The sequence below is a fragment of the Cervus canadensis genome, chromosome 29 (assembly GCF_019320065.1).
Source record: "Cervus canadensis isolate Bull #8, Minnesota chromosome 29, ASM1932006v1, whole genome shotgun sequence".
Classification (NCBI taxonomy): Eukaryota; Metazoa; Chordata; class Mammalia; order Artiodactyla; family Cervidae; genus Cervus; species Cervus canadensis.
In genome coordinates, this window is record NC_057414.1 from 22,567,716 (window position 1) to 22,584,069 (window position 16,354).

Below are 16,354 nucleotides of genomic sequence, written 5' to 3' on the forward strand. Positions count from 1 at the left end.
TTACACTACTAATTGCTTAGTAAATCTTTCATTAAGAAAAACATAAAACTTTTGTTTGCAATAAAAGAATGAGCATCTAGATGACTGATGATATTCATCAAAGCATGCTCAAATATACAAAATAGGTTAGATCACTTCATGTTACTTATTTCTGTCTTTTCCTACCTTTTTGATTCTGTTGATAAGTAACATTCAATAGCACCACTGATGCAGCTGAATGCTGACCTCTCTTTAATACACCCCTAGAAAATCTGAGTGCTAAAAGCAGCTATATAAAAATATGGAAAGAGATAAACTTATGTGTCTCTACTTTATCCCTCCGATGATGGAAAATAGCTCTGCCACTGTTTCAGCTATAACCTCTTTATTCACAAGGCTGTAAGTTCTTAACGAATTTCATCGAGAATTCAATTTAAATGTATTAAGCTGCTGTCAGTCCTTCAGTAAGATCAATGAACACCACTCAGGGAGGTATGGAAACAGTTTTCTGAATCCTCCCTGAAACAACTTCAAGGCAAGAATGAGATTCAATAAAATGCACTTTAGTAAAGAAACAACAAGGGACAGTGAATAGAACATGAATACTAGAGCCTGGCAGATCTGTGTTTAGAAAAACAAGTTCAAGGCTTGGATATTTAAATGTACCATCCAGGACATCTATGTTTCTAAAATCTCAACGGGCTGTTGTGACAACTACATGTAATACAATAAATAAAGGTAGACTGTATTATTTGGCAACTAGTAGACAAATAGTAGATAATATTAGTTTTTAGTCATTAAGTATAGTTGTCATTAAAAAAAAACCCACTCCAATTATTGAAAGCCAATTATTACAGGGTAAAATATATCTAAAACATTCTAGCCACATTCATGTCACAGATCAGAAACATATCTTGAAATGGTCGCAGAAAATACAGTGATAAATTGAGAGCATTTTGCAAAAGAAAGGCAATCCACTTAAATGCTATTATAAAAAGAACTCAATTGTACTGGAGAATTTTCTGTGTGCTTTCTGTTTTGGTCTTACTGATTTTTACTGCCAAGTAATTTCACAGAACATGAATGGGCAGAAAGCATATGTATGCTCAAGTGCTTTATGATATCAGTTCAAAATGTATCCTCCTTTTCATCTACTTTTATATAGCAGTTTTATCAACTATACTTGGACCACAGAAATGACTTACTAATTCTAAAGCTTTGAGAAACGGAAGGTCCAGGGACCTTCAACTATGCTATCAACAGATGCTATTCAACTCAGTTTTAATGATTCAATGCAACAAACATGTATTATGTTCTATCTATATTCCAGGAGCTGTAGAGCTCAGTAAAGAGCCAAAGATGAGCAAAACATAATCCTGAGGACACTCTATGTGTATACAACTGTTTACAGCAGAAAGTCTATGAAACACAATCTCACTGAGTATGCAGACAATATGAGTAAAAGTTCACCATGGATATGAAAAGGAAGCCTTCCACATTTATTGGGATCTATTTAAAAATACTGACTGGTATGCGGTACTTTATAAATTTAACAGAAACCAATATTTAAATGTTTTTGTTAAATCACAGAGAAGACAGGTTTATACATTTACTGAAGTCATGGAAAATTTGCTACCAAAGTGAATGATTTCCAACCTAGTATGAAACATTGTTTTGGGGAAAAACAACAACTAAATGTCATAAAAACAAACAAACAAATCAAAACACTCACGTGTTCACGAGAATACCATTAACTTGGGAGTCCTGCATATCTTATATCAATATAATGTTCTACTATCAACAGTACACTAAATAAATGTCTTAAAGCTTCCTCTAATGGAAATATCTTTCATCTCTATTGGGAACTTTCTCAGTCATGCATAGTTTATTTGAAATCCAAAGGTTCATTTGGTTCTGCCAGACTAAAATTAGACTACTTTGAATTTTATACTCACCCGATCCTCCTTTTGCCAAGTATTTGTTCTTTGCATAAAGGACAGAATCTAACATAGACTCAAAGAGAAGAAAATAGCCCTATATAAATAAAAAGGAAAAAGTGGTTTTCAGAAATGTGCAATATCATCATAAGCAGATAACTTTAAATATCTAGGCTACTATTTTAGCAAAAAATATTTTTTTTTTGTCTCTACCATGTAATAGTCTTCAAAGTTTGAAATTACTTTTCGCAGGAAATTCTCCATGTAATAATTAAATCAAGCCAGGGTACAAAGTGGATCCAGAATGTTTATTACAGTAGAACGTAATGAACCTTCTCCACCTGTGCTTCCACTTCCTAGACTATTGTTTCTTCCCCATTAAAAGGAAAGTTTCACACAGAAATTGCTAATGTATTGTATAACTTCCTGGACTACTGCAGTATGAATCTGCAACCAGTTGTTCTATTTGCCCCCAGAGGACATTTTTGATTGTCACAACTATTTGGGAGGTAAATGTCCTTTACTGGTAAACATCTTCTACTGGCATAAGATGGCCCCCCAAACAAACGTATGTCTGATCTCAAACGTCTATAAGGCTAAGACTGAGAAACTGGTTTAGAATATCTTTTCCCAAAGTTATTTTCTGCCCAAAGACATTCTCTTTGAAGAGTTTTTTTTTTAAAAAAAAAAAAAGAGGGGAGGGGACTTTTAATTAAAGAGGTGAGGAAGATCAGATTCTCTATCCTCCTCGGAGAGATTCATAATGCACAACAGCACATTAACAAGTTCTGAAAAGTGTTACAGTGAAGAGTACGGCTGAATATATTTTAAATAAGTATTGCCCACTTTTTGACTAGAGACCTTTCTTTTCCTATGTAACATGTATCAACATCTCACACGACTCAGCAGAGTTGTTGTTCAGCAGTCTGAAACACACTGTGTGAAACTTGGCCCCAGTGCACTCCAGATTCTGGAGAACACCACTGACTCCTTCACCAAGAAAGGATAATCACAGCACAAATGAAAAGATAACTCACCACCACAGTAAGTCCCCTACATACGAACCAGTTGCATTCTGAGAGCACGGCTGTAAGTCCAGTTTGTAAATCCACCAGAGTTAGCCTAAGTAACAAGCTAACACAACTGGCTATATAGTACTATAACAGGTTTATAGTACATTTCATACAAATAAAACATAAAAAACAAAAAATTAAGAAAACATTTCTACTCTTACGGTAAAGCAACCTGAAAAGTACAGTAGTACAGTGTGATCCTGGGCACATTTGAATCTTTCAGAGTTCGCTACTTGAAGGTTCGTATGTAGGGGACTTACTGTATCGGTGTCACATACACAGCACATTCTAGTAGTATGCTACACAGTTTATTATAGAAATGATAAAGTAATTATAAGTGAGAGATCAAAGCCAGTTTCTATTAGTCTTCTTCTGGGGCCCATCTCCCAACAGCCCTGAAAAGTAGGGAAAGTTAAGTCTTCAGTACAGTACTTATTAGCATACAGTAAACCCTATTATTGCTAAAGGTGAATGGATAAGAGTGTTACCCTCATGTCAGCATTGTGAAACAAAACTGTTTTCATTCATTTGTTCTGTGCACAAATTAAGGGTCTAACAAGATCAATATACAACACAATGAACGTTTCAAAGGTTTCTCTAACAGAAAAACCTGCAAAACTAGAGATGGGTCATTTTCCCAAGAGATTAACAGCAAATTTAAATTTACAGAAAATACAGCTCTCATTCTGAATCACTTATAACAGAACCTAATTAAATTGCTGCTAGCAACTCTACACTGGCATTTATCTTTTCCCTCCAACTCACTAATTTATTGATAAGAAAATAACTGCCTACAAAACACAGACTTAGCAACAAATCTTGTATTAATGTATTTACTTAGGAAAATTAAGGATTTGGACTTCCCTAGTGGCTCAGACAGTAAAGATCTGCCTGCAATGCAGGAGACCCAGGTTCAATTCCTGGGTCCAGAAGATCCCCTGGAGAAGGAAATGGCAACCCACTGCAGTATTCTTGCCTGGGAAATCCCATGGACAGAGGAGCCTGGCGGGCTACAGCCCATGGGGTCTCAAGGAGTTGTACACAACCGAGTATGCATGCATACATGCATGATAACAAAAGTGACAATAACAATGGTATTCTATATCACAGTGCTGTTGCAAGACCTAAATATGTTAATAAATGCAAAAGGGTTTACAGCAGTAAATCTTATCAGTTTAACTAAAAAAAATAAGTACTTAAAAATATATTTGTAAAGGCTACTGAGATTTTTAAAATTATGTTTAATACATTAGAGAAGGAAGGTTTACCAGATTCTTCAGAATCATATAGTATTTATTTAGTGAATGGTCCTTTATTAAAAATCCTTGAGTCAGAATTAAAATTCCTTTTCTTTTTTCCCCAGGAGTCACTTTTTTCCAGATTATCCAAGACTATGTATATGTGTGTGCATACAAAAAATAAAAAGACCCTTCTTTAAAATGTTTGAAATTTCTTTAAAATTCATAAACACAATTTTAAACCCAATCAAAATAATCTGATCAGGCTGGCCAAATTAGTGCCAATTCCAACTTCAAGGTTCTCAGAGAGATTTTTTCCCTCTGGGTTAAAAATGTCAATTTTTCTTAATCCTCTGAAGTTTGGTATTTATACTAAAGAATTTCCTATATGTCTACTTCCATTCAAAATAAAAAATACCAATAAGCCCTTTTCCACATACCCCATAATGATTACCCAGAACCATGATCGAACAATATTAGAGAGCACTTCTGAGGTTCTAACTATTTAAACAATGTGATTTTCATATCAGAGAAATCAGTACTAGCAAGGTTAAGTGACTTATTTTAGGATATGTAGCTGGAAAAATAACTCTGGACAATCTTCAGATCCCATCATAAACACTGGCTTTAAGATTCAATTCCAAATGCTGCTAACCAAACTCAACCTGAGATAGAGGGGCAGGCAAACAAAAGGAGGATCATCATCCCTGGATGCACAAACATCCCTTCCTAGATGCCATGCATTATGTCACAAATTTCAGAGTGAGCCAACATTATTAGGTAGGAAAATTTCTGAAAGCAAATAATCAAATGCTTTTGTTGATACATTTAGCACAGTGCCTGGCACAGAGTTAACACATAAAACCTATTAAAGAGTATTGGCAGAAGTCATATGGGGTCTGCTACTATGGGATGGAACTGGGCTAAAATGGTAGAAGCAGAAGGTTTTTTCCTTTCCACATTCCTTTCTCCCCCTCCTTTTTCACTCTTCATTGGTGTAAAATTAAAAACAATACTTTAAAGCTATTTCTTTAACTTTGGTTTTTAAAAATAACTTTGTTTATTTTGGTTGTGCTAGATGTTCACTGCTGCCCTTTTCGCTAGTTACAGCAAGCAGGGTCCACTCTCTAGCTGTGCTGCACAGTCTCACTGAGGCGGCTTCTGTTACAGAGCGTGGGCTGTGGTGGGGAGTGGGCTTCAGTACTTTCGGGTCCCGGGCTCTAGAGCACAGGCTCAACAGTTGTGGCAAACGGGCCTAACTGCTCTGTGGCATGTGGGATCTTCCCAAAACAGGGATCAAACTTGTCTCTCCAGCGCTGGCAGGCGAACTCCTCACCACTGAGCCACCAGGGAAAACCGTATATCTATTTCTGATAATACCTTTTTTCCTTTCTGTAGCAAGATATTTGAATGGACATGAACTTGGGCAAACTCCAGGAGATAGTGAGGGACAGGGAAGCCTGGCTTGCTGCAGTCCATGGGGTCACAAAGAATTGGACAGGAATTGGCAACTGAACAACAAGTAAGATATTTCTAGTATAAGTATACGACAAGGGCTCTATTCTGTCAAAGTACTTTTCTAAACTTTACGGTAAAGATCAACTAAACTAGCAAATCAGTAGAATAGCATTTCTTCAAAACAACCATGGATTACCCATGTTCATATTGAGCCTGTCTACTAAATATGCCACATTATTATTATTATGGTCTAATTGTGCAGCTAGAGGGCTCTTAGCTCCCCTATCAGGGATCAAACTTGGGCCCTGGCAGTGAAAACGCTGAGTCCTAACCACTGGCGTACGTGCATGTTCAGTCGGGTCTGACTCTGCAAACCCATGGACTGTGTAGTCCACAAGGCTCCTCAGGACATGGGATTCTCCTGGCAGGAATACTGGACTGGGCTGCCACTTCCCCCTCCAGGGTAATCTGCCTGACCCAGAGATTAACCTGTGTCTCCTGCACTGGCAGGCGGATTCTTTACCACTGAGCCACCTGGGAAGCCCCTCTAACCACTGGACCACCAGGGAAAACTCAAGCCACATTATTTAATACTTGATGAAGACTGACAATTTCACTAGTCATTTATTTCACTTAGTATCTGGATATCTGTTCACCTACTACCTCCTCAAAAAGGATTTTCTGGATTCTCCATATTAAATATCTTCTTTCCCCACCAAACTCCATCTCTTTATTCTGCTTTATACTCTAACATGGCACTTTAATGAAAACTGGTTATTTTAAAGTGCTGTTCTGCTTTCTAAAATTAATTTTCAAATATTAATAGTGGTAAATATCATCACAGTAATATTAAGTGTCCTTTATGGAATATCTTATTTAATTCGTCCCTAAAGCACATATTATTTTCATTCAGCTGACAAGGAAACTAAGCCTTAGAAATGTTACATAATCTAAAATCATAAGACTTAAAAAAAACAGCTCACAGTTAAAGAAACAGTTGAATGAGTCAGAATTTGAACCCTGGTCTATCTGTCTATAGAGGCCAAGTTCTAAGTAACTATTCTATGTTGCTTCTTATTGATTTACCTCAGTAAAAATAAGACTTGGTATTCATATTATATTATGGGGCTTCCCCGATGGCTCAGTGGTAAAGAATCCCCCTGCCAATATAGGAGATGCAGGTTTGATCCCTGGGTCAGGAAGATCCCCTGGAGTAGGAAATGGCAACACTGTCCAGTATTCTTGCCTGGAAAATCCCATGGACATAGAAGCTCAGTGGGCTACAGTCCATGGGGTTGCAAAGAGTCAGACATGACTTATTACACACATTTGTATTATATTATACCACGTTTGTAATTAAGGACTCAAGTGTTCTGAAATAAAAAATACCCAGCACATATTAAACAGGATTAGGTTTACAACAGGTACCTGATTGATAATATTTCAGAGTGAAAGCTTAGTTGGCAACTGGCTGTTAGCCAGCATTCACTGTGAAAAATACTACTTTAGAAAATCCATGAATATACTATATGTAGAAACAAAACTTAGTATTTGTGAGATAAATTAAAATGTCTAGTTAAGTATATTAGCAGATGAAAAGATTCATATATGGACTGCTCGCAGTTATTGTCCTTTCTCTCAACTTTCCACTTTGCTAAACTTCATTTTACTATAGGCTCCCTATGTGACAGAATGGGCTTTAATTTCCTGGGAATTGTCCTTGGTTCTGAACCAAGTCATTTATTACTGATATCAGAAGGCTTTGCTCCAAATGCCCTGCTTGTCTGCAGTGTGATTCAGACTGTAATTTCACAGGCTGCTGCCTCACCTGTAGGGGTGCCATCTGGAAGAGAATTATACTCCGCACTTTCTCCCATGATGCTCATGGAGCACTCTTCTTCCCAAATTGACATTCATTTGTTAAAATTAAAATTTGCATTTACACTTCAAAAATTAATTACTACAAAAGGAACACACTGGGTCAAATCTGGAACTAAAAGAGTCATTAACATTATTCATTGAAATAGGAACCTTATTTTAAAGTGCCTGTCCATGATATCTATTCTTGGAATAGACAAATTAATGATAAAAAGAAAGTTGTGATACCTTCAGAATAAGGTGCTTCTGCTGACTCATTTTTTTTTTCTTCAGTTCAAATAACTGAATTACTGATACACTCTTAGGCAGAATTAACCAGTTTAAAAAGTGGGGCCATGGGAAAGCAAAAATAAAACAAAGAGCTAATCTGTAGAAAGTCTAGTAACAAATAGGCAATAATATGGATTTATTTAAAGATAAAAAGATTATTCTAAATATTAAACAAGCCGCCTATAAAATCTAATTCCAAATTCTTTTTCATATTCTTTTCCATTACAGATTATTACAAGATACTGAATATAGTCCCTTGTGTTATGGGCTTCTGAGGTAGCTCAGTGGTAAAGAATACTCCTGTCAATACTGGAGATGCAGGTTCAATCTCTGGGTCAGAAAGACCCCTGGAGGAGAAAATGAATGCATTCCAGTACTCTTGCCTGCAAAATCCCATGGCAGAGGAGCCTGGAGGACTACAGTCTATAGGGCTGCAAGGAGTCTGACACGCCTGGGCATGTGCATGGACACACCGTGTGTTATACAGGAGGTCCTTGTGGTGTATCTATTTTATATACAGCAGTGTGTGTATGTCAATCCAAAACTCCCTATTTATCACATTCCCCCTTTCCCCTCTGGTAACCGTAAGTTTGTTTTCTATATCTATGAGTCATTTCTGTTTTGTAAATAAGTTCACTTGCCCTATTTCTTTTAGACTGCACATATAAATATCATGATTAGCTGTCTTTATCTGACTTACTTCAGTTACTATGATAATCTCTAGGTTCATTCATGCTGCTGCAAATAATATTATTTCATTCATTTTTATGGCTAATATCCCACTGTGTGTACACACACACACACACACACACAGTTTCTGCTTTTTCCATTTATCTGTCAATGGACACTTAGGTTGCTTCCATGACGTGGCTATTACAAATAGTGCTGCTATAAACACTGGGGTACACGTATCTTTTCAAATTAAAATTTTCTCCAGATTTATAAGCCCGAGAGTAGAATGGCTAGATCGTATGGTAACCCTATTTTTATTCCTAAGGAATTTTCATACTCTTCTCTAGGGCTGCACCAATTTCATTCCCACCAACAGTGTAGGAGGGTTCCTTTTTCTCCATATCCTCTCCAGTATTTATTATTTATAGGCTTTTTAATAATGGCCATTCTGATCGGTGTGAGGTGTACTTCACTGTAGTTATGATTTTCATTTCTCTAATAATTAGTGATACTGAGCATTTTTTCATGTGCCTGCTGGCCACTTGTATGTCTTCTTTGGAGAAAGATGTATGTGTATTTCTGAAACAATATTCCCAATTCCCCACAGTGATTGAAAAAAATAATTTAAACTGGATATTCTACTTACAAAACAATCACTTGCTAGCACTTTTAAAAAGAGAATTATTGATATATTAAGTTACATTTCTATAACAGCACAGTCATACAATATTCTTAAGTTATAGATATTTCAGACTACAGGAAAGATGAACTCTATTAATAGTATGATTCAAGGCTTGAACAAGATCACATTCTGTTTCCTGCAAAAATGCATTTTTAGGAGCTACTGATCCTCTGAGTACAACATATATACCAGAAGAAGAAAAAACAGACCATCTAGTTAGATGCATCAGTAAGCTGGTCATCACCTTGAGAGTCATTTGCTAAAGCTATTATAAAGTGAATAAACATTGGGAAACAGGAGATAAAACCTATCGTCCAGCCAAAGTGAGGAACAGAAGAGGAAATGATCCTAAATAACAAAACAGAGACAACCAAATGTATCTGCAGAGTAAATATAAACTTAAAATCTCATCTGCTGCCACCTTGCCCCCTCCCTGCCAACCCAGTTTAGAACCATGGTCAAACACATATCTCCTCCCCACCCCAACACTGTTTCCAATAATTCTTAACGTAAGCTAGTCCTCTTGTGAATTCACCATGCTAATTTACAATGTCCAGGTGGCAGGAAAAACTTCAATCATTTAAAAGTAATTCTGCGGGACTTCCCTGGTGGTCTAGAGGCTGGGACTCTGTGCTCCCAATGCAGGGGGCCAGGGTTCAATCCCTGGTCAGGGAACTTGATCCCACATGCTGCAGCTAAGGCTGGGAACAGCCAAATAAATAAATAAAATAAATAAAAAAAAATAAATAAAAGTAATTCTGCAACATACTTTGTTGGTAAAACTGAAAAAACAGGAACTCTCATACTACTGGCAAGAAGGCAGAATGGTAAGGTAAGTGCTAAGAAGAATTTGGTAAAAATTGTTAATACTGCATATGCATTAAGTCTTTGACCCATCAATCCCACCTCCAGGAACATGAAATAAAATGAATAATGTATAAGAATACACAATACATTATTATTTGTAACAGCAAAAGAATGATAGACATTTTCATGAATATTAGTTATTTACATTACATTTATCTAGACAATGGAATATTAACCAGCCATAGAAAAGAACGAGTATTTCTCTATAATGATATAGAATGATGGTCAAGATATAATTTTAAATTAAAAAACACAAAGCATAGAACAATACATAGAGTATATTAACTCTGCATAACACAAGGGTAAAAATGTAAACATATACATATCTAATATTTTAATAATAAGCCAAAAGCTAAAAATGAAACAAAAATTTATCTATTAACTAATGGACAGAAGAATGGAATCACTGAACTTTTTTGTAATTAAAACATAAATTTAAACTAAAAAGAGAAAAAAGAAGCAATTCTTCCAAACTGAAGAGAAAGAAAACAAATACATCTGAAGGTATGTCAAGTTGGTTACATAACCAAAGGAAATGCTCAGTTGTGTCTGACTCTTTGGACTCCACAGACTGTACTCGCCAGTCTCCTCTGTACCTGAAATGTTCCAGGCAAGAATACTGCAGCAGGCTGCCATTTTCTACTCCAGGGACTGAACCCATATCGCTTGCATCTCCTGCACTGGCAGGCAGATTCTCTACCACTGCATCACCTGGAAAGTCCCCCTCAGGTTAACTTTAAAACACAGTATTTAGACTATACATTTCTCATGAGATATATATTCTAGGACAAAAAAATATATATAAGGAAATCATAAATGAAGTTATAAAACTTCATTTACAAATTTTGTTACTAGTAAAATTCATGTAAAAATTTTGAAACTATTATATAGATACATATTAGAACAAATAAGCAATTTTTATTTTAAGAATCAAGATTTTTCTACAAAGAGATACAGTGTAAAGTTAAAGAATTAAAAATTCCATAATCTTAAATTGGAAATATCAGTGTAAACTCATGGCTTTTTAATACTAAAAAAATAGCTATATCTGTCTACTAAGAATAACATACAACCAGTGACAGTCCAGTAGTAACGAGCATTCCTAGAACTGAGACTGTGATCTCTAGATACTGTTTTCCAGTGAAAGAATCAGGATTCCTTGGCTCCTTCCAAGTTTAGGCAGTATAAAGTGACTGTAAAGAGGTTTATACTATCAGAAAGTATAATCTGGATTATAAACATACATTTTTTTCTTTTCATCATTATACCGAGGATAACTAGAAATTGTTAAAGGCATCTAAGAGGTTAATTCAAATGCTTATCATTAGCTAAACATGGGCCAATTCAAAAATCAAAATAATAATTACAATGGTTCAAAACACATCAAATATGAGTTCATAATGACACTACAAAAAAAAAACTCCAAAAATCCCTTTAGAAAATGCTGCAGAACAATTCATTATTCTAAAAATGTTACATAGAAAATATCCAGCATTTATCGCCCTTTCAACTATAAACTATACTTCATAACCAAGTATTTGATGAGAGAAAGTACTTAGTAACAAATAAAGAATAAATGATAGAATACCACAAATTTGTAACTTCTAATTAAATAATGAATCTAAGAAATCATTTTCAATGAATACTAAAATCTTTAAGTCAAACACTGATAGGGAACTTTTTTCCTGTTTTGAATTCCAACTAAGATCCTGAGAACAGAAAAAGGGAGGAAAGGAAGGGGCGAGTGTTCCACCATGACAACCCCACATGGAGTAGAGAAAAACGTTGTGATGGGGAAAGTGGTTACTTCTGAGTACTAAATCCGTGACTAGTTTGTATGATCCAGTTTTATAAAAACTGAAGAATTAAAACAAATCCAATTAAAAAATGGGCAGAAGACCTGAATAGATATTTTTCCAAATAAGACATACAGATGGCTAACAAGCACATGAAAAGATGTTAAATAATGCTAATTATTAAGAGAAATGCAAATCAAAACCACAATGAAATAAATGTAACTCACATCTGTTACAATGGCTATCATCAAAAAGTATACAAATAACAAATGCTGAAGAGGATGTGAAGAAAAGGGAACCCTTCCACACTGTTGTTGGGAATGTACACTGGTGCAGCCATTATACAAAACAGACTAGAGGTTCCTTAAAAAATTAAAAACAGAACTACCATAAGATCCAGCAATTCCACTCCTGGGTGTATATCCGGAAAAAACAGACACAGTAATTGAACAGGATACATGTACCCCAATGTTCATAGCAGCACTATTTGTAATATTTCAGACATAGACAGTGAAGGACAGGGAAGCCTGGAGTGTTGCAGTTCATGGGGTTGCAAAAATCAGACATGACTTAGAGACTGAACAACAAGACAAAGAAGCAACTCAAGTGCCCAGCACTAGATGATTGGCCTAGGAAGATGTCAAACACACACACATGAATATTCAATTCAGTTCAGTTCAGTCGCTCAGTTGTGTCCAACTCTTTGTGACCCCATGAATCGCAGCACGCCAGGCCTCCCTGTCCATCACCAACTCCCAGAGTTATACAAACTCATGCTCACCGAGTCGATGATGCCATCCAGCATATCTCATCCCCTTCTCCTCCTGCCCCCAATCCCTCCCAGCATCAGGGTCTTTTCCAATGAGTCAGTTCTTCACATCAGGTGGCCAAAGTATTGGAGTTTCAGCTTCAGCATCAGTCCCTCCAATGAACACCCAGGACTGATCTCCTTTAGGATGGACTGGTTGGATCTCCTTGCAGTCCAAGAGACTCTCAAGAGTCTTCTCCAACACCACACTTCAAAAGCATCAATTTTTCGGCACTCAGCTTGCTTCACAGTCCAACTCTCACATCCATACATGACCACTGGAAAAACCATAGCCTTGACCAGACGGACCTTTGTTAGCAAAGTAATACTCAGCCATAAAAAATAATGAAACACTGCCATTTGCAGCAATGTGAACAAACCTAGAGAACTTTATGCTTAGCGAAATGTCAGAGAAAGACAAATACTATACAATATCACCTATCAGTGGAACCTAAAAAATCGCACAAATGAATGTATATGCACAACAGAAATAGACTCACAAACTTGTGATCACCAAAGGGGAGAGAAAAAGAAGGGACAAATTAGAGGAATAGACTAACAGATACAAATTGTGACGTGTTAGTCACTCAGTCAAGTCTGACTCTTTGTGACCCCATGAACTGTAGCCCGCCAGGCTCCTCTGTCCGTGGGTTCTCCAGGCAAGAATATTGGAGTGGGTAGCCATTTCCTTCTCCAGGGGATCTTCCTGAACCAGGGATCGAACTCAGGTCTCCTGCACTGGCAGGCAAATTCTCTACTGTATGAGCCACCAGATACATAAACAATAAGGAAATACTACATAACAGATGAATTATACCCATTACCTTATAATAACCTGTAATGGAATATAATCTGCAAAAATCATGAATCACCATGCTGAAAGTAACACAATATTGCAAATAACACACATATTGTAAATAGCATGATACTGTAAATCAAACTATCCTTCAGTTAAAAAAAATCTAGAGAAGAGGATATAAAAAAACAACAGATGAGTTTAACAGATTGTGAAAAATAACTTCAGAAAAAAAACAGGTGGACTGAAAAATTATCCAGAGTGCAGTTCAGAAAGCCAAAACATTAGAAAATATGAAAGAGGTGAAGAGGCATGGAAAATGGAGAAGTCTAATAAATATACAATGGTAATTTTAGAAAGGTTTATTAAAACAAGATACAAAAAACTCAAACCATAAAGAAGTTTGATAAATCTGATACACAAAGTTAAGAATGTCTATTCACCAAATTACACCAAAAAAAGAGAGAAATGACAAACCAGACACTGCCAACAAATATAACTGAGAGAGAATAACGTACCTGTCAAGACAGGCTAGGTTACAGGGAAGTCACAGGGCCACATCTAACTTCAAAGGAGACAGAAAGAAACATTCTATTATGTGCCTCAAAACAAAGAGAAGCAAAAGATATGACAGTAGGCCGAGTAACAGATTGATAATTGTAATAGATAAGAAACTCAGAAAATAAAAAGACAAAAGTCACAAACAGAATGATAAGCAAAAGAAATGAACAGAAATTTTATAGAAGACAATGCTGAAATGAGCTACAAGCTCATTTAAAACTGTTGTAGTTTTGATTTCCATTTATCTAATAATGAGCAATCTTGAGCATCATTTCATGTGTTTATTAGCCATCTGAATGTCTTCTTCAGAGAAATGTCTGTTGAGGTCTTCTGTCCATTTTTTTATTGGGTTGTTTGTTTTTCTGATACTGAGCTACATGAGCTGCTTATATATTTTGGAGATTAATCCTTTGTCAACTGCTTCATTTGCAATTATATCCTCCCATTCTGAGGGCTGCCTTTTTATCTTGTTTTTTGCCTTCCTTTGCTGCAAATTTTTTTAAGAAGTAAAACTCTGTTTGCAGATGACATGATACTATACAGAGAAAACCCTAAATATACTATCAGAAAATTACTAGAGCTAATCAGTGAATATAGTAAAGTCCCAGGATACAAAATCAGTACATAAAAATCCTTTGCATTCCTAGACAGTAACAATGAAAAATCAGAAAGAGAAGTTAAGGAAATCAACCCACTCATCACTGCAACAACCAAAAAAAGATACCTAGGCGAAGAGCTGGACTATAAAGAAAGCTGAGCACTGAAGAATTGATGCTCTTGAACTGTGGTGTTGAAGACTCTTGAAAGTCCCTTGGACAGCAAGGAGATCCAACCAGTCAATCCTAAAGGAAATCAGTCCTGAATATTCACTGGAAACACTGATGCGGAAGCTGAAACTCCAATACTCTGGCCACCTGATGCAAAGAACTGACTCCTTGGAAAAGACCCTGATGCTGGGAAAGATTGAAGGCAGAAGAAGGGGACGACAGAGAATGAGATGGTTGGATGGCATCACCAACTCGATGGACATGAGTTTGAGTAAGCTCCGGGAAGTGGTGATGGACAGGGAAGCCTGGCGTACTGCAGTCCATAGTGTCACAGAGAGTAGGACACGACTGAGTGACTGAACTGAACTGAGGAATAAACCTATCTATGGAGAAAAATGGAGAAGGATGGCAACACACTCCAGTATTCTTGCCTGCAGAATCCCAGGGATGGCAGAGCCTGGTGGGCTGCCACCTATGGGGTCGCACAGAGTCGGACACGACTGAAGCGACTTGGCGGCAGCAGCAGCATGGAGACAAAAGAGCTGTATACAGAAAACTATAAGACGTGAATGAACAGGTGGAGAGACATACGATGTTCTTGGACTGGAAGAATCAATACTGTGAAAATGACTATACTACCCAAACCAATCTACAGATTCAGTGCAATCCCTATCAAATTACAATGGCATTTTTTCACAGAACTAGAACAAAAAATTTCACTATTCGTATGAAAATGAAAAAGACCCCAAATATCCAGAACAATCTTAAGAAAGAAGAATTGAGTTGGTTTTCATGACTTCAGACTATACTACAAAGCTACAGTCATCAGGAGAGTATGGTACTGGCACAAAGCAGAAATACAGACCAATGCAACAAGACAGAAAGCCCAAAGATAAATTCACATACCTGGGGGCACCCTGTCTTTGACAAAGGAGGTAAGAATATATTAAGACAATGGAGAAAACAGTCTTTTCAATAAGTACTGCTGGGAAAACTGGACAACTACATGTAAAAGAATGAAATTAGAACATTTCCTAACACCGTACACAAAGATAAACTCAAAATGGATTAAAGACCTAAATGTAAGACCAGAAACTATAAAACTATTAGAGAGAAACATAAGCAGAATACTCCTGGACATAAGTCACAGCAAGATCCTCTATGACCCACTGCCTAAGGCAATGAAAATCATGGCTTCTTTAACTTGTCCCTTGAAGTACTAAGACTAGCTCAAGAGAATGAATTGAAATTCCAAGTAATTAGGGAATAGTTAACTAAAATCAGTGCTGCAAGGGCTCAAAAAAATATTAAAGGCAGGTGTTTTATCTTAAGAGTCTGTGAGAATTTTGTATTTCATTCCATAAAAATAATAATGATGCCCCCCTTGAAGCTTCATACAGACATAATTTGTCATTTCTCAAGCACATGATTAGAGGTTTTCTAAATCCACGTTGTGAAGCACTGGAGCAAGATTATTATAAACTGGTAGAATTTATATTATTACTCATGGCATGTGAATCAAATATCTGTCCCAGGATAATCCTTAAGTAGAACCACTTCATACTAATTATT

General features: G+C 36.4%; 1 protein-coding gene across 1 annotated transcript in view; it reads right to left on the reverse strand.

The window, feature by feature from the left end:
* PRMT3 (protein arginine methyltransferase 3) overlaps positions 1-16,354 on the reverse strand; it is a 123,006-nt gene that overhangs the window by 60,069 nt on the left and 46,583 nt on the right. Inside the window, exon 11 of the mRNA XM_043451398.1 lies at positions 1,935-2,013. Coding sequence (XP_043307333.1) covers positions 1,935-2,013 — 79 coding nt within the window. The remainder of the gene's footprint in view (positions 1-1,934; positions 2,014-16,354) is intronic.